Source organism: Saccoglossus kowalevskii, chromosome 4 (assembly GCF_978046115.1).
Source record: "Saccoglossus kowalevskii chromosome 4, keSacKowa6.1, whole genome shotgun sequence".
In the NCBI taxonomy this organism is placed as follows: Eukaryota; Metazoa; Hemichordata; class Enteropneusta; family Harrimaniidae; genus Saccoglossus; species Saccoglossus kowalevskii.
Genome location: NC_140644.1, coordinates 12,884,886 through 12,912,089, shown reverse-complemented (window position 1 = coordinate 12,912,089; position 27,204 = coordinate 12,884,886). Strand labels below are relative to the sequence as shown.

The window sequence follows — 27,204 nt, the reverse complement described above, 5'->3', positions numbered from 1 at the left end:
TGCTCGGATGCGATGACGTCATACGGGGAGGGATGACGTCACAATGGGAGGCCGTGCATAGCTTAGCATAAATAATGACGTCACAATGGGAATTCGTGCATAAATTAGCATAAATGAGCGTCCATGGCCGTAAAGGGGATAATTTGAATGAGGATGACGTCACAATGGGATATTTTAATACATTTGCATAAATTACCATCAATTTTTTTTAATTATTTTTTTTAATTATTTTTAATTATTTTTTAATTATTTTTTAATTGGACAGGCGTGGACGAAAGATTTTTCATGAGGATGACGTCACAATGGGATATTGTGAATACATTTGCATACATAAAATTGATGTGAATACGAGGTCGTGTCGAGGTCATCGTGAATACATTTGCATAAATTACCATCATTTTTTTAATTATTTTTTTTTAATTATTTTTAATTATTTTTAATTATTTTTAATTGGACAGGCGTGGACGAAAGATTTTTCAGAATGTGTCATAGAGGGCGCTCTCTCTCACACACACACACTAATAAATACACGGCATTTTTGAAAACTAACGGAGTTTAGGGCTAATCTGCACTGGCTCGGAAGGTTGTAAATGATTAGCTAGTTTGAATTTCTAATTTGCATAACATTACTGAGAATGAACGTGCATTCAACGCCACAAGTCTTTTGTTTTTTTAGCCAATCAGAATTCATCTTCCGAGCCAGTGCAGATCAGCAGGGAGTTTATTGCACAAAAAAAGTAAACAAGAATGAAATATTGACATGGAGTATACAGTCATGGCGTGGTTGAGTATTTTTTTTAACGCCACGAAAAAAACATACGATGTGAGTAAGGAAAATAGTTGCGTAGCGTATAAATGTTTAGCATGATTAAATATTTCTTAACACCTCGAAAAATACATGTAAATGTGCGGCGTGGTTAAATTCATTTTTCACGTCACGAGAAATACGAGTACATAAACGATTCGATTAAATACACGGAAGAGTTAAAAGTCAATAATTATACAGTAAACAGTGAACAATAAAAATAATTCATTCTATATATACATATGTTGTTCATCGTTTATATTTTCTTACCTCATATTTGCTTTGTTTTGTTTGAGTAAATTATTTTTAACGACACGAAAAAATACGAGTACATAAACGATTCGATTAAAAACACATAAAAGGGAAACGTCAATAATAGTAAACAGTGAACAATAAATAATAATTCATATTATATATACATGTTCATTTTTACATTTCTTACATCCTTTCAATGAGTCAAGCAGTCTGTACATTTTTTTTATTCCATCGTTCCAATCAGAATCGCTCATCTGTCGTAGAAGAAAAAAAGAGAGAGAGAGAGAGAATAATATTAAAAACCAATAGTCACCCCATAAAACTGCGGTAATAAACCCCGCTAAAATGCAAAGTATGCAAAATCGGTTGATCGACGTACAGTTTGTTTTTTTCAAAAATGGTGGACTACGCTACGATGAGTTAAAATATATATTACCTGATCGTTTCACAGAATAACGTTTGACATACATAATCATCACACGGAATGAGTTTACGGTGTAACGTAGCGATTTTCGTTTTTCCCTTGGCGAAGAAGATATGTCCTCGCCTTCTTGCCGAAGATTCAAAGGCGGTAGACCAAGTTTGACCTTCTGTGAAAGGTCATCTCATGGATATCTACACAACGAGTCATACACGACGTATTGGCTACACATTGCTTGAAATCAAAGTATTTGATGATTGTAGATCCACGTACGAGAAATCTCTTAAATTATGTGACATGACTACCGTACGAGTCAAAATAATCTTCGTGGTAAGGTATTTCAGACAGAAAGTGGCCCAATGCGTTCCACCCGCGAACATCAACGGTGTTTGATACGAGCGATGTGTATTATTCCGAAGCACTGTCCGTGAATGCCAGTTTGAACTCAATCACAAGATTAAGTGTGAGCGCATAGGATTATTGATAAATCGTTTGTCATAAGTGTTCCTAATGTGAAATAGACCTCCCACGTAGATGATAAACAACAGATGTTGGTGTATTTGTATATTCATGTTATCTAAAACATGAACACTCGCAAACAGCCTGAGGGATAGGGTTTCAAGTTGAAAGCATTACCCCTATACCTGCGTGTATGGGATAATGATAACAGGACGGGAAACACGGGGTCAACTTGATTCGGTCAACGTGAATCAGTATGGTTCTTGTCCATCACCAATTCACTTTTCTGAAAAGGCACACCCCCACAGAGTGTAATGGCATTCCACAGCTACCATCCAAGTGCTACAATTGATTTACTCATTACAGTAGCGTTAATTTGGATTAGCGTTAATTTGGATTAGCGCTTCCTTCTCATCACTTTTCTCATCACAGTGACGTCTTGCGTAGTTACATAGTGTCTTCACATACGCGCTAAAGATTCCTGACCTGACACCATTCAGTTACTCTGATCGTTTTTGTATCATTTTTGAAGGTTTATTTTACAACGACTGGAAAACCGACTGAAAATTCTAGAAGAGGCAAGAACGAACGTTACATTTGAATGGTCAAATGACAAGGGGCTGACCCCGCTTGAATGCGCAACAGAATGTATTAAATACAACCATATTCAATATTTCGCTTTTTTAGTGTTGACCCATTTAAACGACAGAACCAGTCTCGAAACACTGAAAGCCATAGCGGATGCTTCAAAAAACGAATTTCTCTTCCAATGGCTCGAAACCAAATTAAATGAAGCACTATGATTCTTCACAAATTACGATGACATCCTTCACAGCCTGGCAAAAGAAATCACTCAACTAACCTCACCACCAGATTCGAATTTCCATGATCAACGATCAACGACGAAAAAAATTAACCATTGAGGTAACAGGCTTCGCTACAGAGAAACAATGGAAGTTACTAGCTCGCCAAATTGAATACTTTGAAACGGGACATCTAGCCGATCATCATCGAGACATCGACTCAGAGACTGTACGCCTCAGCAAAACAACCGATTGATGAATTCGTGGACTCAAATTCTAACAAGAACAATTCTGACATAATACATAAACTACGCTCCTTGCAAGAACATGTGGACATGAACACGACATTTCTACCCACAAGATGAAGGACATAATTTTAGTATATCTGTTAATTACTTTACGATTGGAAACTGTCGATAGAACACATTTTTATGAATGAATTGGTTTTCCGATTTGAAAATCATTGAGTAGGTATTCATGCATTAATTAATTAATAATGATCAGTCCATTGAATTTGTGTCTCACCCCCAAAAAAAATCAGAACAGCATTACTAGACATCTCCATATTATCCAAATTTCGAAATTATACATATTTTAATATTAAATTTACTATTTTTTTACCATCAAACTACTGAATCACTGTACATATAATATACTATACGTATACCATTGACAAATTCAGACTCCGCTTATAAATTATACTCGATTATGTTTTTACCAATCATTACCCCGCCCATCATTCATGATTCGATTGACCACGTTCTGAATAATTCGTACACACAGATAAACGGATTTTTGCAATATACATGACTTCTTGTTTTCACTCCAAAACTTACTGCTTATTTGATCCCTCAATCAAAAGCTGTTTTACTTGGGATTGACCAAGAGTGTATTTCCACGTTAAACTGATGTGACGACATGTCGGTCATCAACGATTTCATAAAGGGTGACTGTCGAAAAGTGGGACACCAATAATTTAAAATAATTAGTTATACTGGAGAGAATAGATGACATTGTTTAATATTATAGAGATGTTGCGTAGTTCGTTCTTTGACGGTAAGCACGTACGCATACCATACACGTTGTATGCTAATTCATGTTAAATACAATGCGCTAAGTTTTGATTATTCCCAAGATGTACAGAGAGCACTCGCTTATCCATTAGACAGATTCCACTATACAATTACATGTATAATATCCTGACCGCATTGTTTACACTCTCGTAAATCGACTGTTTGACGTGACTGGGGCACCGGTGGACGAGGAATGCGTGCGTGCACATTACATTTCGTCAACACTTTCATTCATAATAGTATCACTTGCAATATGGCGTAATATCAATCGACGATCCTCAAAATACTGTATGTATGTATGCACGTTGTAGTTCGAATGATTAGATATTTCTTTTATTTTGCCATTTTTGTCGATTCTTTCATTATGAACAGTGTTGACTTGCTCTCGAAATAAATACTTTTACACCGATGTTACCGTTTGTAATGTTTATAAGTGTATACGTGAAAGATATTCGCCTTTGAAATAATAATTGAAGACACAACTATATAGTGTTCAAATCAGCTGGGTGTTATTATTGAAGTAACGCACGACGCGTGATATTGTTGTAATGGGGTCTGATCGCGTTCCATAACTCCTGAATAATGCCATGAATCAAATTGTCCTAACAACATGGTAAACACGGGTCAGCAATAAGTAGCTATTTTATCGGTGAGGAAAGATCTGCTTCTTGATTGCGATTATGATTATGTCTAATATAATGTATAATAATCTATTACTCTACGTACACAACTTGAAGTGGGCTTTTCAATTCAACTCACTGCGGCCGTACACAACATGGCTAGTTCCCCCTTCGAAAGAGTGCGTGCGTGTGTTGCAACGCTATCTGTGACCACTGAGCTTTTCAAATATTTACAAAGCACGATGTGATAACTGAGGTGGTAAACTGACCATGATGTCAATATCCAACCATCTAATTTGCACAATAACAATTAAAATTGAAACCGTATTCATGCGTGGGATCTTGGTTGGAAATACAACGAAGTAACAAAAAACCAGCAAAGTGTAACAATAATAAAATCACAAACAAGTGAATGTAAAGCAAAACAAAAAAAAAATATTTGGTGTTTGGTTTAGGCATTTGGCATTTTAGGATTTTTTTTTTCTTATCGTGCCCTGAATCAGATGTGGACGAATGTTCCTAGCTCAATGATTGTTTTGTCATTTTAACTTTTTAGTATACCTGTTAGGTGTTCATCATCTGTCCTAAAGTTGATTTTATTGTATTTAATATTTTAATCATGATTTTTTTTTTGTTTCTTATTGTATAGATTACAATTGAGAAGATATTTTTTTTCGTTCTCAATTTTCTAGTTGTCACAAACTGAGCAAATTCAGTCTTCAGCTATAAGATTATATACAATAAAGTAACAAAAATAAGCAATGTGTAACAATAATAAAATCACAAACATTTGAATGTAAAGAAAAACAAAATTATTTTGTGGTTGGTTTAGGCATCTGGTATTTTAGTTTTTTTCTTGTCGTAACCTGAAACAGATGTAGACGAAGTTTCCTAGCTCAATGATTATTTTGTCATTTTAACTTCTTAGTATATCTGTTAGGTGTTCATCGTCCGTCCTAAAGTTGATTTTATTGTATTTAATATTTTAATCATGATTATTTCGTTCCTCCAAGTATAGATTACAATTGAGAAGTTGTTTTTCGTTCTCAATTTTCTAGTTGTCACAAACTGGGCAAATTTAGTCTTCAGCTATAAAGTTATTATATCTACCCCCTTTCCATTTGAAGGGTATGAGCCTTTATTCCGAGTTTCGCCTTAGCGCAGCACTATGTTTTAGATTTTTTATTGTGGTGAGATATTTTTTATATGCAAATTCTGTTTTAATTTTCTGTAGGTTCGTAACTTGTTTTTATGATGTGTACTTTTATTTGCATCATGTAATGTTTCTGTGCTATGAATTTCTAAAGGATTGTTCGAATTACCTGTCAATGTTTCAATGATTTTCTTTTTTGTCATCCTGAGATTTATGTGTATTCCAAAATATTTTTTTTCCATAGTCAAATTGTCTAAAATCTGATTCATGTCTTTTACAAGGATATTTTCTCAACTCTAACAGGCTTGCCAAATTTCTTGGTTTGCTATTTACTTTGATTCATGTCTTTTACCCAGTTGTCTTTTCCCTTTTCGTCAATATGTATTCCAAGTTTGTGAGCTTCGTGAACTAGCGAGTTCGAGTTAGAATTATTTATTTTGATCCAATATTTCAATCTAGTTGCTATGGGGGAGGATATTTTCCCAACTCTAGCAGGCTAGCGAAATTTCTTGCTTTGCTATTTAATTTTAGAAGGTATTTGCAGTAATATATTTTCATTTTTTTTTCCATTGGTCTTTTGATTGGAAAAACAAAACAAAAACAAAATGTATACTTTTTATATACTCAATTTCAATTACTCAGTTTTTAATCTATTCTTTTTGATTATTTACTCATTAGTAGATTTCCCCTTCTTTGTGTAATAAACTCCGTTAGTTTTCAAAATGACGTGTATTTATTAGAGTGTGCGTGTGTGTGTGTGTGTGTGTGTGTGTGAGCGCCCTCTACGATACATTCTGAAAATCTTTCGTCCACGCCTGTCCAATTAAAAATAATTAAAACATCCAATTAAAAAAAAATGATGGTAATTTATGCACGCCTGTCCAATTAAAAAATAATTAAAACATCCAATTAAAAAATAATAAAAAAAAAAAATTGATGGTAATTTATGCAAATGTATTCACGATGACCTCGACACGACCTCGTATTCACATCAATTTTATGTATGCAAATGTATTCACAATATCCCATTGTGACGTCATCCTCATTCAAATGAACCCTTCACATCCATTTATGCTAATTTATGCACGAAATCATATTGTGACGTCATCATTTACGCTAATCTATGCTTACATCCATTTATGCTAATTTATGTACGAAATCCTATTGTGACGTCATCATTTATGCTAATATATGCTTCCAAGTATGACGTCATCGCATCCCAATATGAACAGCGCCCTCATGGTCGTACCGAGGTGGAAGCATATATTAGCATAAATGATGACGTCACAATAAGATTTCGTACATAAATTAGCATAAATGGATGTAAGCATAGATTAGCGTAAATGATGACGTCACAATAGGATTTCGTGCATAAATTAGCATAAATGGATGTGAAGAGTTCATTTAAATGAGGATGACGTCACAATGGGATATTGTGAATACATTTGCATACATAAAATTGATGTGAATACGAGGTCGTGTCGAGGTCATCGTGAATACATTTGCATAAATTACCATCAATTTTTTTTTTTATTATTTTTTAATTGGATGTTTTAATTATTTTTTAATTGGACAGGCGTGCATAAATTACCATCCTTTTATTTTAATTGGATGTTTTAATTATTTTTAATTGGACAGGCGTGGACGAAAGATTTTCAGAATGCATCGTAGAGGGCGCTCACACACACACACACACACACACACACACACACACACACGCACACTCTAATAAATACACGTCATTTTGAAAACTAACGGAGTTTATTACACAAAGAAGGGGAAATCTACTAATGAGTAAATAATCAAAAAGAATAGATTAAAAACTGAGTAATTGAAATTGAGTATATAAAAAGTATACATTTTGTTTTTGTTTTGTTTTTCCAATCAAAAGACCAATGGAAAAAAAAATGAAAATATATTACTGCAAATACCTTCTAAAATTAAATAGCAAAGCAAGAAATTTCGCTAGCCTGCTAGAGTTGGGAAAATATCCTCCCCCATAGCAACTAGATTGAAATATTGGATCAAAATAAATAATTCTAACTCGAACTCGCTAGTTCACGAAGCTCACAAACTTGGAATACATATTGACGAAAAGGGAAAAGACAACTGGGTAAAAGACATGAATCAAAGTAAATAGCAAACCAAGAAATTTGGCAAGCCTGTTAGAGTTGAGAAAATATCCTTGTAAAAGACATGAATCAGATTTTAGACAATTTGACTATGGAAAAAAAATATTTTGGAATACACATAAATCTCAGGATGACAAAAAAGAAAATCATTGAAACATTGACAGGTAATTCGAACAATCCTTTAGAAATTCATAGCACAGAAACATTACATGATGCAAATAAAAGTACACATCATAAAAACAAGTTACGAACCTACAGAAAATTAAAACAGAATTTGCATATAAAAAATATCTCACCACAATAAAAAATCTAAAACATAGTGCTGCGCTAAGGCGAAACTCGGAATAAAGGCTCATACCCTTCAAATGGAAAGGGGGTAGATATAATAACTTTATAGCTGAAGACTAAATTTGCCCAGTTTGTGACAACTAGAAAATTGAGAACGAAAAACAACTTCTCAATTGTAATCTATACTTGGAGGAACGAAATAATCATGATTAAAATATTAAATACAATAAAATCAACTTTAGGACGGACGATGAACACCTAACAGATATACTAAGAAGTTAAAATGACAAAATAATCATTGAGCTAGGAAACTTCGTCTACATCTGTTTCAGGTTACGACAAGAAAAAAACTAAAATACCAGATGCCTAAACCAACCACAAAATAATTTTGTTTTTCTTTACATTCAAATGTTTGTGATTTTATTATTGTTACACATTGCTTATTTTTGTTACTTTATTGTATATAATCTTATAGCTGAAGACTGAATTTGCTCAGTTTGTGACAACTAGAAAATTGAGAACGAAAAAAAATATCTTCTCAATTGTAATCTATACAATAAGAAACAAAAAAAAAATCATGATTAAAATATTAAATACAATAAAATCAACTTTAGGACAGATGATGAACACCTAACAGGTATACTAAAAAGTTAAAATGACAAAACAATCATTGAGCTAGGAACATTCGTCCACATCTGATTCAGGGCACGATAAGAAAAAAAAAATCCTAAAATGCCAAATGCCTAAACCAAACACCAAATATTTTTTTTTTGTTTTGCTTTACATTCACTTGTTTGTGATTTTATTATTGTTACACTTTGCTGGTTTTTTGTTACTTCGTTGTATTTCCAACCAAGATCCCACGCATGAATACGGTTTCAATTTTAATTGTTATTGTGCAAATTAGATGGTTGGATATTGACATCATGGTCAGTTTACCACCTCAGTTATCACATCGTGCTTTGTAAATATTTGAAAAGCTCAGTGGTCACAGATAGCGTTGCAACACACGCACGCACTCTTTCGAAGGGGGAACTAGCCATGTTGTGTACGGCCGCAGTGAGTTGAATTGAAAAGCCCACTTCAAGTTGTGTACGTAGAGTAATAGATTATTATACATTATATTAGACATAATCATAATCGCAATCAAGAAGCAGATCTTTCCTCACCGATAAAATAGCTACTTATTGCTGACCCGTGTTTACCATGTTGTTAGGACAATTTGATTCATGGCATTATTCAGGAGTTATGGAACGCGATCAGACCCCATTACAACAATATCACGCGTCGTGCGTTACTTCAATAATAACACCCAGCTGATTTGAACACTATATAGTTGTGTCTTCAATTATTATTTCAAAGGCGAATATCTTTCACGTATACACTTATAAACATTACAAACGGTAACATCGGTGTAAAAGTATTTATTTCGAGAGCAAGTCAACACTGTTCATAATGAAAGAATCGACAAAAATGGCAAAATAAAAGAAATATCTAATCATTCGAACTACAACGTGCATACATACATACAGTATTTTGAGGATCGTCGATTGATATTACGCCATATTGCAAGTGATACTATTATGAATGAAAGTGTTGACGAAATGTAATGTGCACGCACGCATTCCTCGTCCACCGGTGCCCCAGTCACGTCAAACAGTCGATTTACGAGAGTGTAAACAATGCGGTCAGGATATTATACATGTAATTGTATAGTGGAATCTGTCTAATGGATAAGCGAGTGCTCTCTGTACATCTTGGGAATAATCAAAACTTAGCGCATTGTATTTAACATGAATTAGCATACAACGTGTATGGTATGCGTACGTGCTTACCGTCAAAGAACGAACTACGCAACATCTCTATAATATTAAACAATGTCATCTATTCTCTCCAGTATAACTAATTATTATAAATTATTGGTGTCCCACTTTTCGACAGTCACCCTTTATGAAATCGTTGATGACCGACATGTCGTCACATCAGTTTAACGTGGAAATACACTCTTGGTCAATCCCAAGTAAAACAGCTTTTGATTGAGGGATCAAATAAGCAGTAAGTTTTGGAGTGAAAACAAGAAGTCATGTATATTGCAAAAATCCGTTTATCTGTGTGTACGAATTATTCAGAACGTGGTCAATCGAATCATGAATGATGGGCGGGGTAATGATTGGTAAAAACATAATCGAGTATAATTTATAAGCGGAGTCTGAATTTGTCAATGGTATACGTATAGTATATTATATGTACAGTGATTCAGTAGTTTGATGGTAAAAAAATAGTAAATTTAATATTAAAATATGTATAATTTCGAAATTTGGATAATATGGAGATGTCTAGTAATGCTGTTCTGATTTTTTTTGGGGGTGAGACACAAATTCAATGGACTGATCATTATTAATTAATTAATGCATGAATACCTACTCAATGATTTTCAAATCGGAAAACCAATTCATTCATAAAAATGTGTTCTATCGACAGTTTCCAATCGTAAAGTAATTAACAGATATACTAAAATTATGTCCTTCATCTTGTGGGTAGAAATGTCGTGTTCATGTCCACATGTTCTTGCAAGGAGCGTAGTTTATGTATTATGTCAGAATTGTTCTTGTTAGAATTTGAGTCCACGAATTCATCAATCGGTTGTTTTGCTGAGGCGTACAGTCTCTGAGTCGATGTCTCGATGATGATCGGCTAGATGTCCCGTTTCAAAGTATTCAATTTGGCGAGCTAGTAACTTCCATTGTTTCTCTGTAGCGAAGCCTGTTACCTCAATGGTTAATTTTTTTCGTCGTTGATCGTTGATCATGGAAATTCGAATCTGGTGGTGAGGTTAGTTGAGTGATTTCTTTTGCCAGGCTGTGAAGGATGTCATCGTAATTTGTGAAGAATCATAGTGCTTCATTTAATTTGGTTTCGAGCCATTGGAAGAGAAATTCGTTTTTTGAAGCATCCGCTATGGCTTTCAGTGTTTCGAGACTGGTTCTGTCGTTTAAATGGGTCAACACTAAAAAAGCGAAATATTGAATATGGTTGTATTTAATACATTCTGTTGCGCATTCAAGCGGGGTCAGCCCCTTGTCATTTGACCATTCAAATGTAACGTTCGTTCTTGCCTCTTCTAGAATTTTCAGTCGGTTTTCCAGTCGTTGTAAAATAAACCTTCAAAAATGATACAAAAACGATCAGAGTAACTGAATGGTGTCAGGTCAGGAATCTTTAGCGCGTATGTGAAGACACTATGTAACTACGCAAGACGTCACTGTGATGAGAAAAGTGATGAGAAGGAAGCGCTAATCCAAATTAACGCTAATCCAAATTAACGCTACTGTAATGAGTAAATCAATTGTAGCACTTGGATGGTAGCTGTGGAATGCCATTACACTCTGTGGGGGTGTGCCTTTTCAGAAAAGTGAATTGGTGATGGACAAGAACCATACTGATTCACGTTGACCGAATCAAGTTGACCCCGTGTTTCCCGTCCTGTTATCATTATCCCATACACGCAGGTATAGGGGTAATGCTTTCAACTTGAAACCCTATCCCTCAGGCTGTTTGCGAGTGTTCATGTTTTAGATAACATGAATATACAAATACACCAACATCTGTTGTTTATCATCTACGTGGGAGGTCTATTTCACATTAGGAACACTTATGACAAACGATTTATCAATAATCCTATGCGCTCACACTTAATCTTGTGATTGAGTTCAAACTGGCATTCACGGACAGTGCTTCGGAATAATACACATCGCTCGTATCAAACACCGTTGATGTTCGCGGGTGGAACGCATTGGGCCACTTTCTGTCTGAAATACCTTACCACGAAGATTATTTTGACTCGTACGGTAGTCATGTCACATAATTTAAGAGATTTCTCGTACGTGGATCTACAATCATCAAATACTTTGATTTCAAGCAATGTGTAGCCAATACGTCGTGTATGACTCGTTGTGTAGATATCCATGAGATGACCTTTCACAGAAGGTCAAACTTGGTCTACCGCCTTTGAATCTTCGGCAAGAAGGCGAGGACATATCTTCTTCGCCAAGGGAAAAACGAAAATCGCTACGTTACACCGTAAACTCATTCCGTGTGATGATTATGTATGTCAAACGTTATTCTGTGAAACGATCAGGTAATATATATTTTAACTCATCGTAGCGTAGTCCACCATTTTTGAAAAAAACAAACTGTACGTCGATCAACCGATTTTGCATACTTTGCATTTTAGCGGGGTTTATTACCGCAGTTTTATGGGGTGACTATTGGTTTTTAATATTATTCTCTCTCTCTCTCTCTTTTTTTCTTCTACGACAGATGAGCGATTCTGATTGGAACGATGGAATAAAAAAAATGTACAGACTGCTTGACTCATTGAAAGGATGTAAGAAATGTAAAAATGAACATGTATATATAATATGAATTATTATTTATTGTTCACTGTTTACTATTATTGACGTTTCCCTTTTATGTGTTTTTAATCGAATCGTTTATGTACTCGTATTTTTTCGTGTCGTTAAAAATAATTTACTCAAACAAAACAAAGCAAATATGAGGTAAGAAAATATAAACGATGAACAACATATGTATATATAGAATGAATTATTTTTATTGTTCACTGTTTACTGTATAATTATTGACTTTTAACTCTTCCGTGTATTTAATCGAATCGTTTATGTACTCGTATTTCTCGTGACGTGAAAAATGAATTTAACCACGCCGCACATTTACATGTATTTTTCGAGGTGTTAAGAAATATTTAATCATGCTAAACATTTATACGCTACGCAACTATTTTCCTTACTCACATCGTATGTTTTTTTCGTGGCGTTAAAAAAAATACTCAACCACGCCATGACTGTATACTCCATGTCAATATTTCATTCTTGTTTACTTTTTTTGTGCAATAAACTCCCTGCTGATCTGCACTGGCTCGGAAGATGAATTCTGATTGGCTAAAAAAACAAAAGACTTGTGGCGTTGAATGCACGTTCATTCTCAGTAATGTTATGCAAATTAGAAATTCAAACTAGCTAATCATTTACAACCTTCCGAGCCAGTGCAGATTAGCCCTAAACTCCGTTAGTTTTCAAAAATGCCGTGTATTTATTAGTGTGTGTGTGTGAGAGAGAGCGCCCTCTATGACACATTCTGAAAAATCTTTCGTCCACGCCTGTCCAATTAAAAATAATTAAAAATAATTAAAAATAATTAAAAAAAAATAATTAAAAAAATGATGGTAATTTATGCAAATGTATTCACGATGACCTCGACACGACCTCGTATTCACATCAATTTTATGTATGCAAATGTATTCACAATATCCCATTGTGACGTCATCCTCATGAAAAATCTTTCGTCCACGCCTGTCCAATTAAAAAATAATTAAAAAATAATTAAAAATAATTAAAAAAAATAATTAAAAAAAATTGATGGTAATTTATGCAAATGTATTAAAATATCCCATTGTGACGTCATCCTCATTCAAATTATCCCCTTTACGGCCATGGACGCTCATTTATGCTAATTTATGCACGAATTCCCATTGTGACGTCATTATTTATGCTAAGCTATGCACGGCCTCCCATTGTGACGTCATCCCTCCCCGTATGACGTCATCGCATCCGAGCATGAACAGCGCCCTCATGGTCGTACCTATAATACGACCTTAACTACTGGCATAATATGCATGACTTTGAATATCAATGAGCATGTTTAGAATATGCATAATTTTTTTTATCATATCTGCGCTTCGAATACTGATACGTATCGATAAATCCGGACGCATGCGTATGTACGAGTTACTTCATGTCGTCTAATGAATGCTGTTATGTTTACTGTCAAACAATGTTACTTTGTCTTCTCAGAAAATCCAATCATATATTCAGGGAAGCGAATCAACTCCGTTCGTGATACATGGAGAATCAGGATGCGGGAAAACATCACTGGTCGCCATGGCAGCGCATTCAACGCGTGACTGGCTATCCAACGACACAGTGGTAGTACTCCGATTTATCGGAACGACGCCGTTTAGTACGACATTAAGACCTTTGCTCTATAGTATATCCAGCCAAATAACGCAGGTGTACGGAGATGAGACGCCAGTGTCAGAGGTATGCATCATTTAAGACCCCTTAACTTTGTGCTATTGTGGAAGCGTCAATTACACATGTTTCTCAGACCGACTGCGAAACTGTTTTCGCTAGGTACGCTACCTAATTTATAAAAAAATAGATATCCCTAAAAGATGGCCTAAGAAACTACTTACGTAGGCGCTACAATCGCCTGGACGCTTTGTGTTAGATATAGGACCCGTGCGACGTAAATACACTACGCTAACCAGTTTTACATTCAAATAACAAGATCATGTTCTCTTGGTAGGATTTGAGAGATCTTACAAAGGACCTGAAACAACGATTAGAGAATGCCACGCCACAGATGCCACTCGTATTGTTTTTGGATTCACTCGACCAATTCGATTCGGATGACGGTGCACACCAGTTGCTATGGCTACCAACCACATTACCTGACAATGTGCGACTCGTAGTGTCGACGCTAGTGGACGATAAATACGAATGCTATCCGACACTGAAGGTATAAAATAATGGTCGATGTTATCGACCGATTGAGAAATTTATAGCGTTGTCGACTTTTAGATTCATTTTTTTCAATATTTTTTGTCTGTTTTAGGCTAACTTATGGAATGATGATATTTTTCTCGAAGTTCCCAAGATGAAGAATGATGACGTGAAAGTGATACTTACCAAATGGCTGTCCAGCAGAAATCGAACTTTAACAGAAGCACAAACGAACGTTCTGATTGGTGCTTTCCAAAAATGTCCACTTCCGTTGTTTTTGAAGATATCATTTGACGTTGCCTGCCAATGGGCCTCATACACGAATCCTCAACAAACTATCATATACCAAGCTATTTACAGGGAGGCAACGAACGAGAGTGACTCCCCGGTTAGACGAGTGATATCAGCTTTGTTTGAAACCGTTGAACGAAGTCACGGCGAAATGCTCGTTAGTCGTGCATTGTCTTATATCACTGCAGGTAAGGGCAATATGTGCATTGTCTTATATCACAGCAGGTGAGGGAAATATGTGCATTGTATTATATCACTGCAGTGAGGGCAATATGTGCATTGTCTTATATCACAGCAAGTGAGGGCAATATGTGCATTGCCTTATACCACAGGCAGGTGAGGGCAATATGTGCATTGTCTTATATCACTGCAGGTGAGGACAGTGTGTGCATTTCCTTATATCACTGCAGTGAGGGCAATATATGCATTGTCTTATATCACAGCAAGTGAGGGCAATATGTGCATTGCCTTATACCACAGGCAGGTGAGGGCAATATGTGCATTGTCTTATATCACAGCAGGTGAGGGCAATATGTGCATTGTCTTATATAACAGCAGGTTAGGGCAATATGTGCATTGTCTTATATCACTGCAGGCGAGGACAGTGTGTGCATTTCCTTATATCACTGCAGTGAGGGCAATATATGCATTGTCTTATATCACAGCAAGTGAGGGCAATATGTGCATTGCCTTATACCACAGGCAGGTGAGGGCAATATGTGCATTGTCTTATATCACTGCAGGTGAGGACAGTATGTGCATTTCCTTATATCACTGCAGTGAGGGCATTATGTGCATTGTCTTATACCATAGCAGGTGAGGTCAATATGTGCATTGTCTTATATCACTGCAGTGAGGGCAATATGTGCATTGTCCTATTTCACTGCAGGTGGGGAGGGTTGTGCATTGTCTTGTATTACTGCAGATGAAGTTAGTATGTGCATTGTCTTATATCACTGCAGGTAAGGGCAATGTGTGCATTGTTTTGTATCACTGCAGGCGTGGGCAATAAGTGCATTGTCCTATATCACTGCAGATGAGGTTAGTATATGCATTGGCTTATATCGCTGAAGGCAAGGGCAGTATGTGCATTGTCTTATATCACTACAGGTAAGGACAATGTGTACATTGTCTTATATCACTGCAGATGAGGTTAGTATGTGCAATGGCTTATATCACTGAATGCGAGGGCAGTATATGCATTGTCTTATATCACTGCAGATGAGGTTAGTATGTGCATTGGCTTATATCGCTGAAGGCGAGGGAAGTATGTGCATTGTCATATCACTGCAGATGAAGTTAGTATGTGCATTGTCTTATATCACTGCAGATGAGGTTAGTGTGTGCTATGGCTTATATCGCTGAAGCCAAGGCAGTATGTGCATCGTCTTATATCACTGCAGATGAGGGTAGTATGTGCATTGGCTTATATCACTGCAGGTGAGGTTAGTATGTGCATTTCCTTATATCACTGCAGTGAGAGCATTATGTGCATTGTCTTATACCATAGCAGGTGAGGGCAATATGTGCATTGTCTTATATCACTGCAGTGAGGGCAATATGTGCATTGTCCTATATCACTGCAGGTGGGGGGGGGGAGGTATGTGCATTGTCCTATTTCACTGCAGGTGGGGGAGGGTTGTGCATTGTCTTATATCACTGCAGGTAAGGGCAATGTGTGCATTGTCTTATATCACTGCAGGCGAGGGCAATATGTGCATTGTCCTATATCACTGGAGATAAGGTTAGTATGTGCATTGGCTTATATCGCTGAAGGCGAGGGCAGTATGTGCATTGTCTTATATCACTACAGGTAAGGGCAATATGTGCATTGTCTTATATCACTGCAGGCGAGGGCAATATATGCATTGTCTTATATCACTGCAGATGGAGGTTAGTATGTGCTATGGCTTATATCACTGAATGCGAGGGCAATATGTGCATTGTCTTATATCACTGCAGATGAGGGCAGTATATGCATTGTCTTATATCACTGCAGATGAGGTTAGTATGTGCATTGGCTTATATCGCTGAAGGCGAGGGCAGTATGTGCATTGTCATATCACTGCAGATGAGGTTAGTATGTGCATTGTATTATATCACTGCAGATGAGAGTAGTGTGTGCTATGGCTTATATCGCTGAAGGCGAAGGCAGTATGTGCATTGTCTTATATCACTGCAGATGAGGGTAGTATGTGCATTGGCTTATATCACTGCAGGTGAGGTTAGTATGTGCATTGGCTGGTATCGCTGAAGGCGAGGGCAATATGTGCATTGTCTTATATCACTGCAGATGAGGTTAGTATGTGCATTGGCTGATATCGCTGAAGGCGAGGTCAGTATGTGCATTGTCTTATATCACTCCAGGTGGAGGCATTATGCGCATTGTCTTGTGTCACTGCAGGTGTGAACGACACCCTTGCTTCAATTTATGTCATATAATCATGTCGTCACTAGAGGGCGCACTTTATAAGAAGTACAGTATATATTGATTAACATTTATCTGCCTCCAGGTCGCAGTGGCTTAACTGAGAATGAACTTGAAGATGTCTTGTCATGTGACGACGATGTATTGAACGATGTTTTTCAGTACTGGACTCCTCCCATTCGGCGCCTTCCGCCGTTGCTATGGATTCGTGTTCGGGCAGACCTTGCGCCTTATTTTGTTGAAAGAGGTGCTGACGGGGCCCGTGTTCTGTATTGGTACCACAGGCAGTTCACAGAAGCAGCCAGGGATCGGTATCTCCGGGATCACCACCCAAAATCTTTAATTCATGCAAATCTGTCGGATTACTTTATGGGGGCATGGGCGAACGGTAAGTGGCATGTCAAGTCTATTCGTAACTCACTCTAGTGTTTAAAAAAATTCATAAATTTAGAAAAGATTAGCTATTGAATTTTCAATTATGCGCAAAGTATTGAATACTACATTTATTCAGTTTGAGCTATTGATTAAAGGGCGATGGTCGTCGCGCCGCATTCTGTTAGATAGCGATGTGCACAACGCGTGTAAAATACATAGTTTGTTTACGTGAAATTCAAACACGCGCCGCGCGACGACCACCGCCCTTTAATCAGTCAGTTACAGAAGTTTGTTTTATTTGCAACAATGTCACAGTATTTTGATTTAATCAGGCAATAAAAAACCATATAAAACGAGGGATGGGACAACTGGAGAAAAAGATCGTCTAGTGGCAGCACAGCCACTCGTGTTTGATGAACACACATACAACATACGTAAAATGAACGAATTGCCATTCCACCTGATACGAAGCAACCAACAAGACAAGCTAGAAACTCAGGTTTTGTGTAATTTCACCTGGCTACTGACAAAGATGACAGCAACATCCGTCAGGTTAGTTTTCTGTTGGAATAATGATCATCATTTATAATCCAACATGGCCGTTTACCAGTATGTGTACGTAACATTTCATACTCCATCTCTTGCAGACGGGTTATTGACGATTTTAAATTCGCCCGCTCGATTTATCCAGGAAACGAGAAAATCAACACAGTTGCAGAATTGTTACAACTAGCGCATCATGCATTGGAGAAAAACCCCGACCAGCTCGCGTCTCAGATTGTGGGCAGGATATCGTCGGTGAGAATATAATTTTCATTATCTGCATGTAGTGTGATATTCTATCCATTGACTATATGTATTGCATATGGTGTACCAATCATCTATTTGAATCAAACGAGATTGCGGAGAAAATAATAATAATAATCTCCTAACTGTTCATCAATTGTTTTGTTTTTCAAGTTTGATGGCTTGGAGGATTTGCTTAACAACGCTCGTAATCCACATAAACCGTGCCTTTTACCGACGACAGCATTCTTGACACGACCCGGAGGAATGTTGGTTCACTCGTTAGCTGGCCATACTCATCGAATATATGCGCTTGACATAGCTGAAAGCGGTAAATATGCATTGACGGGTAAGTGGATTCTGTAGGAGTGTTACTAGTATACAACTGCGGAGTTGCAGTAGTATTGTCGTGGTATTGTGTGTCCATTATGCCATACAAGTTACTGTCTCGTTCGCAATCAATGACTTAGGGTATTACATGGTAATTTTGCTCGAGTACTATAGTAATGTCATCGAGAATCTGCTGTCTCATTTGCAGCCAATGACATATGGGTTGCAGTACCACGTGGTAATGCTTGTCGGAGTACGTCATACACACTTCTGTCTCATTTGCAGCCAATGACTTAGGGGTTGCAGTATCACGTGGTAATGTTGGTCTGAGTACGTCATACACACTTCTGTCTCATTTGCAGCCAATGACTTAGGGGTTGCAGTATCACATGGTAATGTTTGTCCGAGTACGTTATACACACTTCTGTCTCATTTGCAGCCAATGACTTAGGGGTTACAGTATCACGTGGTATTGTTTGTCCGAGTACGTTATACACACTTCTGTCTCATTTGCAGCCAATGACTTAGGGGTTACAGTATCACGTGGTAATGTTGGTCTGAGTACGTCATACACACTTCTGTCTCATTTGCAGCCAATGACTTAGGGGTTGCAGTATCACGTGGTAATGTTTGTCCGAGTACGTCATACACACTTCTGTCTCGTTTGCAGCCAATGACTTAGGGGTTGAAGTATCACGTGGTAATGTTTGTCCGGGTACCTCATACACACTTCTGTCTCGTTTGCAGCCAATTGCAAAGTCTTGGGGTTGCAGTATCACGTGGCATTGTTTGTCCGGGTACCTCATACACACTTCTGTCTCATTTGCAGCCAATGACTTAGGGGTTGCAGTATCACGTGGTACTGTTTGTCCGAGTACGTCATACACACTTCTGTCTCATTTGCAGCCAATGACTTAGGGGTTGAAGTATTACGTGGTAATGTTTGTCCGGGTATCTCATACACACTTCTGTCTCGTTTGCAGCCAATGACTTAGGGGTTGCAGTATCACGTGGTAATGTTTGTCCGGGTACCTCATACACACTTCTGTCTCATTTGCAGCCAATGACTTTGGGGTTGCAGTATCACGTGGTAATGTTTATCCGAGTACCTCATACACACTTCTGTCTCATTTGCAGCCAATGACTTAAGGGTTGCAGTATCACGTGGTAATGTTTGTCCGAGTACGTCATACACACTTCTGTCTCATTTGCAGCCAATGACTTAGGCGTTGCAGTATCACGTGGTAATGTTTGTCCGATTACGTCATACACACTTCTGTCTCATTTGCAGCCAATGACTTAGGGGTTGCAGTATCACGTGGTAATGTTTGTCCGAGTACGTCATACACACTTCTGTCTCATTTGCAGCCAATGACTTAGGGGTTGCAGTATCACGTGGTAATATTTGTCCGAGTACGTCACACACACTTCTGTCTCATTTGCAGCCAATGACTTAGGGGTTGCAGTATCACGTGGTAATGTTTGTCCAGGTACCTCATACAATCTGTTGCCTTGTTCAAAGCCAGTCGTTTAATATTCACCAAAATCTTCCATCAAACATATACTTATTACCCCACAACATGACAGGCAAATGTTCGATTTAAAACAGCGGAAATACTGAAAAAGGTTGATGTATTTATTTGGTTGTATGCGTGAGATGGTGACCACTGCGAACGAGCCTACAAGTGGCTGACGTCGACGTAGTGGGACGGTATATCGTGTGTAACAGAGACCCGCGTGTGTGTACACGTTGACTGTAAATCACACCTAATGTAGTAATGGTGTAACATGTATCTCGTATTCAGGATCATTCGACGCGACTGTGAAGCTGTGGGACATCGAGGAAGGCGTATTGTTAAAGAACATGGAAAACGTTGGCGAAACTATACAGACGATACGATTTTGCAAACACGACGACATGTTCGTGTTATCAGCGTTAGATTTCGGCCAAAGTTACGTCAAGGTGTTTAAGACAGAAACAATGACATTGTTGAAATCTTTTGAAACAACATCGGGCTACCCAACTGCCTTTGCCATTGCCAAGGGTGGAAGTCATCTCATCATTCCAGAACAATGCGAATTGGAGGTGATCGACTTGAACACGTTGACGATTAGTCAAAAGATTGTCGACGAATTCTTGAATGCAATGGGGGCCTCTGCAACAGTTGAAGCTCGTGGTGACATTGTGGCTTATTTCTTAACGCAAGATTTCGATCGAAAACATGTCCGTGTCGCTGATTTATCGAAACCGGATTTACCCAAGACAACAGTGGAGGTGATCTTTGAAGAAAAGTATGACAAAAGATACAGCGCCACTATCGGTGGCATCGCGTTGATTCCAAACAAACTGGTTGTTTGTAATCAGACTAGATCAATTTTTCATATTTACTCTAATTACGGAGAGACGCTGACCAAAGTAATAGTAGACCTAGACGGGATAACGGGAGCGCACGGTGCAGCGGCTAGTTTCTGCACAACGTTCGATGGACGATACATTCTTGTAACCCGTTTTGATAAAGTTGTTGTCTGGGACCTCGAGAAAGAGACCAAAGCTGTTATGCTGGAGCATCCTTACTTTATTTACCGTATTGCAAGCAGAGACATGTCCCGAGTTGTCAGCACATCCCCGGATAAGCTGGTACGTGTTTGGGATATCACCCGCGGGAAAATGGCTGTTCACGTCACCCACCAGGAACCGCGATGCATGGGTGAAGCACCGGAGGAAATCAGGCAACTTCTATGTCCAGCAGGATACGACCAGCTAGTTACTATGTCGGTAGGCAGTATGGTAAACGGCCGAAGTATTGTAACGTTATGGGACTTGGGCACATCGCGTCCGTTATCCAAACTCAAAGCGGTTTCTAGCAAGCCCGTATTTTGGAAAATGTTAAATGCATCGACAGCTATTGCCAGTGTTGATAAGACTCTGAAACTCGTGAACGTCTTGAAAGGATGCATTATTTTAACATTTCAGGGGAAAATACCAAATCACACAACTTGGTTAGCCGTAATCGAAGATAATCGCAAGTTAATGACACTATCAGAAGATCAGACACTGGTAAACATATATGACATGTCCGATGGTACAATCTGTGATGTGTTGACACATGCTAATAGTGCTGTCATCTCTGATTTCCGTGTCAATGACAATGGCGATGGTAATATCCTAGTAACTCAGCTCAGAAGCCAATACGATTGTGTTCATATATGGGACCTGGAAACGAGGCAGATACGTCACTCGATTAGAATAGATAATAAGTTGGGCAAAGTTGCTCTGGATAACTCCGCAATTTCATCGGATGGCATGTACCTGTCACTTATTACCTACGGGAAATCTAGGAAGAAAGGACTGTTGGTATGGAACTTGAAAACGGGTACGTCTCATGATATCAGATTATTGTTTTCTGGTTTGTCGTTGTTTACTCTAGTTTTATCAATGATGAAATGAGAAATACACAACACGCATGCGTAATAATGTTTTTTTTTTCTTTTGTAATTGAGCGAATGCTATTTCCTATTTCGTGAAATTGTGAAATCTTTTTTTTGTGGAAAAACCTAACAATAAAAGCGGGAGGGTAGTCACCTGCGCACGCGCGGGAATTGAATCCCAAGCGACGATAACAACACCGCTGAAAATGCAAAGGCTCATGGGTAGACGCTTGTTTGTAAACAATGACACGCTTTAAAGACGAACCATATTTTTTCATATTCTCGATATTTTTGCATTTCATTTGACTTGAATTATGACTGAAAGCACCTGGATGAAATCACAAAAGATGTAGCGTGCTCACGCATGAACAATAACTTTTTTAAATATGAAACTGAATTACTGTACTTTCCTCCATAAAAACGAAAGAATTTCACAATGTCGAAAACAATTTCTAAACAGCAATCATATTCTCGATCATAATATTACACCAGTGAGGAATAGAAATAACTATGTACGATGTACTTTCTCATTGCACATGCGATTTAAAGGATATTAGTTTTCAGCAAAAATATTAAAATGTAAAATGGTTAAAATTAGTCTTTCTGATTCAAACTTTTCAAATTAATGCGGTCCGTTACTAAAAAATAATATTCCATCTTACAGCATCGGTAATATATATAATATCTCAAATACGAAATATCGTGGACAAAAAAGGGTCTCGCATACATATCATGGACATAAAGGGTCTCGCATACATATCATGGACATAGAGGGTCGCGCATAAATACCATGGACATAGAGGGTCTCGCATAAATATCACGGACATAGAGGATCGCATATTGTTATATTCATCACATTATTTACTAGCAATTTACTAATATTTAATAAGACGTAATTCACTACTTGCAGGTAAACAAGTTTATCACCATCGAAAAGATGATACGTCTGTTCTGGACATTGTTGCTGTCGAAAACGGAAAATTAGTTGTGCAATACAGTGATAAAAGTATCTGTTTACTCAACTTATCCACAGGTATGTGTCCGTCCACAGTAGAAAAAAGTCCAGCCCTTCCGATATTACATTCGAGTAACCTTTATCGATGTTCAAGGGCAAGCATGCATCTTTAGTTTGGAATAATTGTGTCCTACTTGCAGGTTCACTAGTGACAGAACTTCGTGGTCACTACGAGTTCATCAGTCAGTTTGAAGTGACCAAAGACAACAGGCGAATTATGGCTTTCTCAGACCGAGAGCGCAAACTTGCTGTATGGTCCTGTGACGACGGCACTTGTTTGGGAAGTTTCACATTAGAAAAGGTATTATAATAGTTTGTATATGTTTTGTTTTTTTAAATAGTTAAAGGGCGGTAATCGCCGCGCCACGCATGCGCGAGATATATGGGTCTCATATAAACAAAGATGGCGACTTTGACTATTGAGCAGATCAACGAGTACAACTTGAACTGAGACGTTACCAAGCTTTAATTAAGTATTTTTTAGGTGTTTGGAAGGTATCCAAGGAGTCGCCGGCGGTTATTAGTGCAAGTCGCACCCAGGTCAAACCTCATACTTGTGATTCCCATTAGAAGAGCACATTGAGTTGTGGGTAAATCAATGTTTATCAACACAAATGTCGCAACAAGCGCAGCGCGACGACTGCCAACCTTTAATTTGCACTACCGAATACATTTTAGATTTCATATGGAGTGTGTTTTTTGGATGTATTTGTACTGATGACTGACAGTTGCTTTGATGTTATAATCGACAACATTAAAAATAAAATAATCGTTAAAATTAGATTAAACTGTACCCCCAGAATGTACCAGAGTGTTGACCTTTAGAGGTCATGCATAAGGTGCATTCGGTGTTACAGTGTGGCCTCCAGTTAATTACAATTACTTCTTATCATAGAAATCAAAAGTCCAACTCGCCTGTGAAGGGCAGATTATTGTGGTTCTAGACGTATATGGTCTTACTCCGCCCATACTACTTCGAGTTCATGGACAGGGATATACGCCGTTTCCTTTACCGGATGAAAACACAGATGCCGGTGAGTTAGAATACAAGTCATTAATATCAACCGGAGCATTTATCGTGTGGTATTTTTGTTCACCTTAAATCATTAACTTTCAGTCAAATCCTTATACTAAACGCTGTACGCGCTTACCAACTTTGAGAACTCTGACGTCAACGCAGAGATGGGCACCTTTACAATGACGTCATTACTAGTTGCATTGAGGTATATATGTGTAGGTATAACGAAAGTTCTAGCGGGAGTTCTAAATCGTCTTCTGCTTAACGCATCATAGATACACCGTCTAGAACGGGAAAAGGCATATAAAACCATTCCAAATACACTGGTATCGACTGCGTTTCTTGGACATACGCTACATATATCAACAAAATGAATCATGACAAAAAGACCATAAGAGGGCGTGGTTTCGATTGCGTATGGGTGCGATGACATGCTATTACATGTATGTAATTCACTTCATAGCATTATGGTTTACAATAATATGTCAATGTTTTTTTTGTATAGATAACGAAGAAGTAGACGTTACAATGACGCTCCAAGAAAAAGTAACTGTGTTAAAACTATGGGAAGAGTGCGCTGAATGAAATGTCGAATTTCATTAGTGGTCAATACATGGGAAAAAACAACAACTCGCGCTTACTGGGAGTTTAACCTAGATATTTGTAATTATAGAAGTGTATGTATGTTGAGGGATATTTTTATAAGAGTAATAAAAAAGTACAAAGACGCACTTTTGATCCCAAATGACGGAAAGTATAAACCAAATTCTTTATCCGGTCTACGGTATGAATATGCTGCCATTTTGTGGCGTTGGGTTGGAAACTTTCTTGTAATAAACCACTGTTTCCAAACACGTTTAGGAATCATATTATGGAAAGCGAGGGGGGGGGGGGTCGTCACCTGCGCACGCGCGGGAATTGAGTCTCAAACGACGATAACAACACATGCTAAAAACGCAAAGGCCATCTGACGCATGCGCAGGTGACGACTCCCCCGTTATAACTACTGAGTGTCGCTTAAATGTGTTTTATTGGTGTGAGCGTTACTAGTTTGTCGACATAGACCCAAACTACTAATAGTTCCATGGATCGATCCAGTATACACACATTTTTTTTGGTTTGACACAGCAATATCGATATTAAGTCATTGTATCTAAACACCACAATTATCGAAGCGATTCAAGTTGGCGAAAAACGCATGACTCGTCTATGATAATCGCTGAGAACAAACAAAGTATTTGCTTCAACGCGAGATTTCGCAGTGAACGGAAAATCACCTATCGTCAAATAATATTGCTAAAAAATATAGAGGTAGTATATTTGTGCACAAGTTCACTGTGGCTGGTCATTTTTTTCAAGTTCACGATAGGGTGCTGATCTTTTAGAAGCCAGACTCTCGTACTGACCGATCGATTAATCTGGTCAATCTGAATTGTTAATTAATTACGTTTATTAATTATGTAAACACGTGCACGTGTATGTGCCATCAGTCTCTGTGTCATTTCACTGCAATGTCTTGCAATGCTCCTTTATTTTTAACAACCCATTTATACATACAAAATCGGACATTAACAAATTGGTGCTAATCCTGCAAGTGTAAGAAAGTGGTCTGCGAGCAAAAAAAAAACATTAATACGGGACCGAAGTACGCCACCAACGATTGTTTAGCACCACCTGAATGCAATTGAGTGGGTGTGTTCAGACGTAATTTATTTTCAGTATCCAGTTACTTTTACAACTGAATTGCTGAGTGCACAAGGTGAATATTAATGATTAAGAACAGCGGGGGGGGGGGCAAGTGAATCACTGGTTCATTGTACAACGGATGTGTCGATATCCGGCCTTGGTATTCATTCAGCGACATGCCACATTCCATCGTTGTATCTCACCTTGGACCGGTGTGAGTGACTAACATATGGGGTATTCATCGCATTCTAGCGTCTCGCAGATTTGCGGAGGCCGTAGACTCGTTCGTAAGAGTTACTGTTAGTCACGACACATTATATACGAACGCCGACATATCCGGAGTTGTAGACCGTAGACACGGACCCGGATATCTAGAAATGGAGTAGAACCCGGAAAAAAACATCATACATAACCGCTTGTGTATATTATTGCACTCATGTGAGTGTGTATCGTATGTGCGCGTGTTTCAAACTTAAACTTCAAATTCAAATATACTAGTATACTGATTTCATCGAGCAACCGTAAAGGAACTGAGATAACGGTGATAGATATCAATTGGATTTCTGCCAGTTCGATTATACAACGTATCCAAGACGACTACGCATATCTGGACAGAGAATGAATTGATCAAATCTACTCGGTGCAACCAAATTCCGAATATCGCACTCTATAATAGTGTCCAAATTACCTAATCTTCCCGAGCGTACCACCTCTCCCGGTCATCATGATTTATCTCCAGTCAGTATTTGCGCCCTCTATCGCTTTCGTTCAGGTGCGCATATATGGGCATACGTGTACTTTCATTGAATTCGCCTAGAGAAGAGCAAGCTGTTTTTTGTTTTTGTTTTAATTTTGAGGAATATATAACTCCAGTTATATCTATATACATCGTGTTTGATGTAATAACTGTTTAGGCAGCGTCTATGTTGAGATTCGGTGGCATAGACCATATGAAAGGGTCTATGCTATGGTTTAGGCATACCGCTTAGAAAACATGGTCTACTAGTATGTCCTATGTACAGATAAAGGTTTCTTTGTTTCGATTCCTTATGGAGGGGATGGGGTCATACAGCTTAGATAAAGAACACCAATCTCGTTGCTTGTATTTCAATGAAGACCTGTCTGGGATCGAAAACGCCGGTGAGTTAAATTCGTCATGAGATTGGTTACGTGAACATAAAATTATACCGTCCGTCGTCGGCCGGAGGTCACTCAAGGAAGTGTCACGCGTGTAAACAAATTTATCGGACCCGGGT

General features: G+C 37.9%; 1 protein-coding gene across 1 annotated transcript in view; it reads left to right on the top strand.

Moving 5' to 3' along the window:
* LOC100378314 (NACHT domain- and WD repeat-containing protein 1-like) overlaps window positions 1–25,116 on the top strand; it is a 29,491-nt gene extending 4,375 nt beyond the window's left edge. Inside the window, exons 8-19 of the mRNA XM_085497798.1 lie at window positions 13,880–14,125; window positions 14,394–14,606; window positions 14,703–15,069; window positions 17,395–17,697; window positions 18,017–18,236; window positions 18,332–18,482; window positions 18,645–18,819; window positions 20,606–22,174; window positions 23,140–23,262; window positions 23,385–23,545; window positions 24,140–24,278; window positions 24,768–25,116. Of these exons, the coding sequence (XP_085353924.1) occupies window positions 13,880–14,125; window positions 14,394–14,606; window positions 14,703–15,069; window positions 17,395–17,697; window positions 18,017–18,236; window positions 18,332–18,482; window positions 18,645–18,819; window positions 20,606–22,174; window positions 23,140–23,262; window positions 23,385–23,545; window positions 24,140–24,278; window positions 24,768–24,847 (3,747 nt within the window). The 3' untranslated portion in view covers window positions 24,848–25,116. The remainder of the gene's footprint in view (window positions 1–13,879; window positions 14,126–14,393; window positions 14,607–14,702; window positions 15,070–17,394; window positions 17,698–18,016; window positions 18,237–18,331; window positions 18,483–18,644; window positions 18,820–20,605; window positions 22,175–23,139; window positions 23,263–23,384; window positions 23,546–24,139; window positions 24,279–24,767) is intronic.
* Window positions 25,117–27,204: the final 2,088 nt, after the last annotated feature.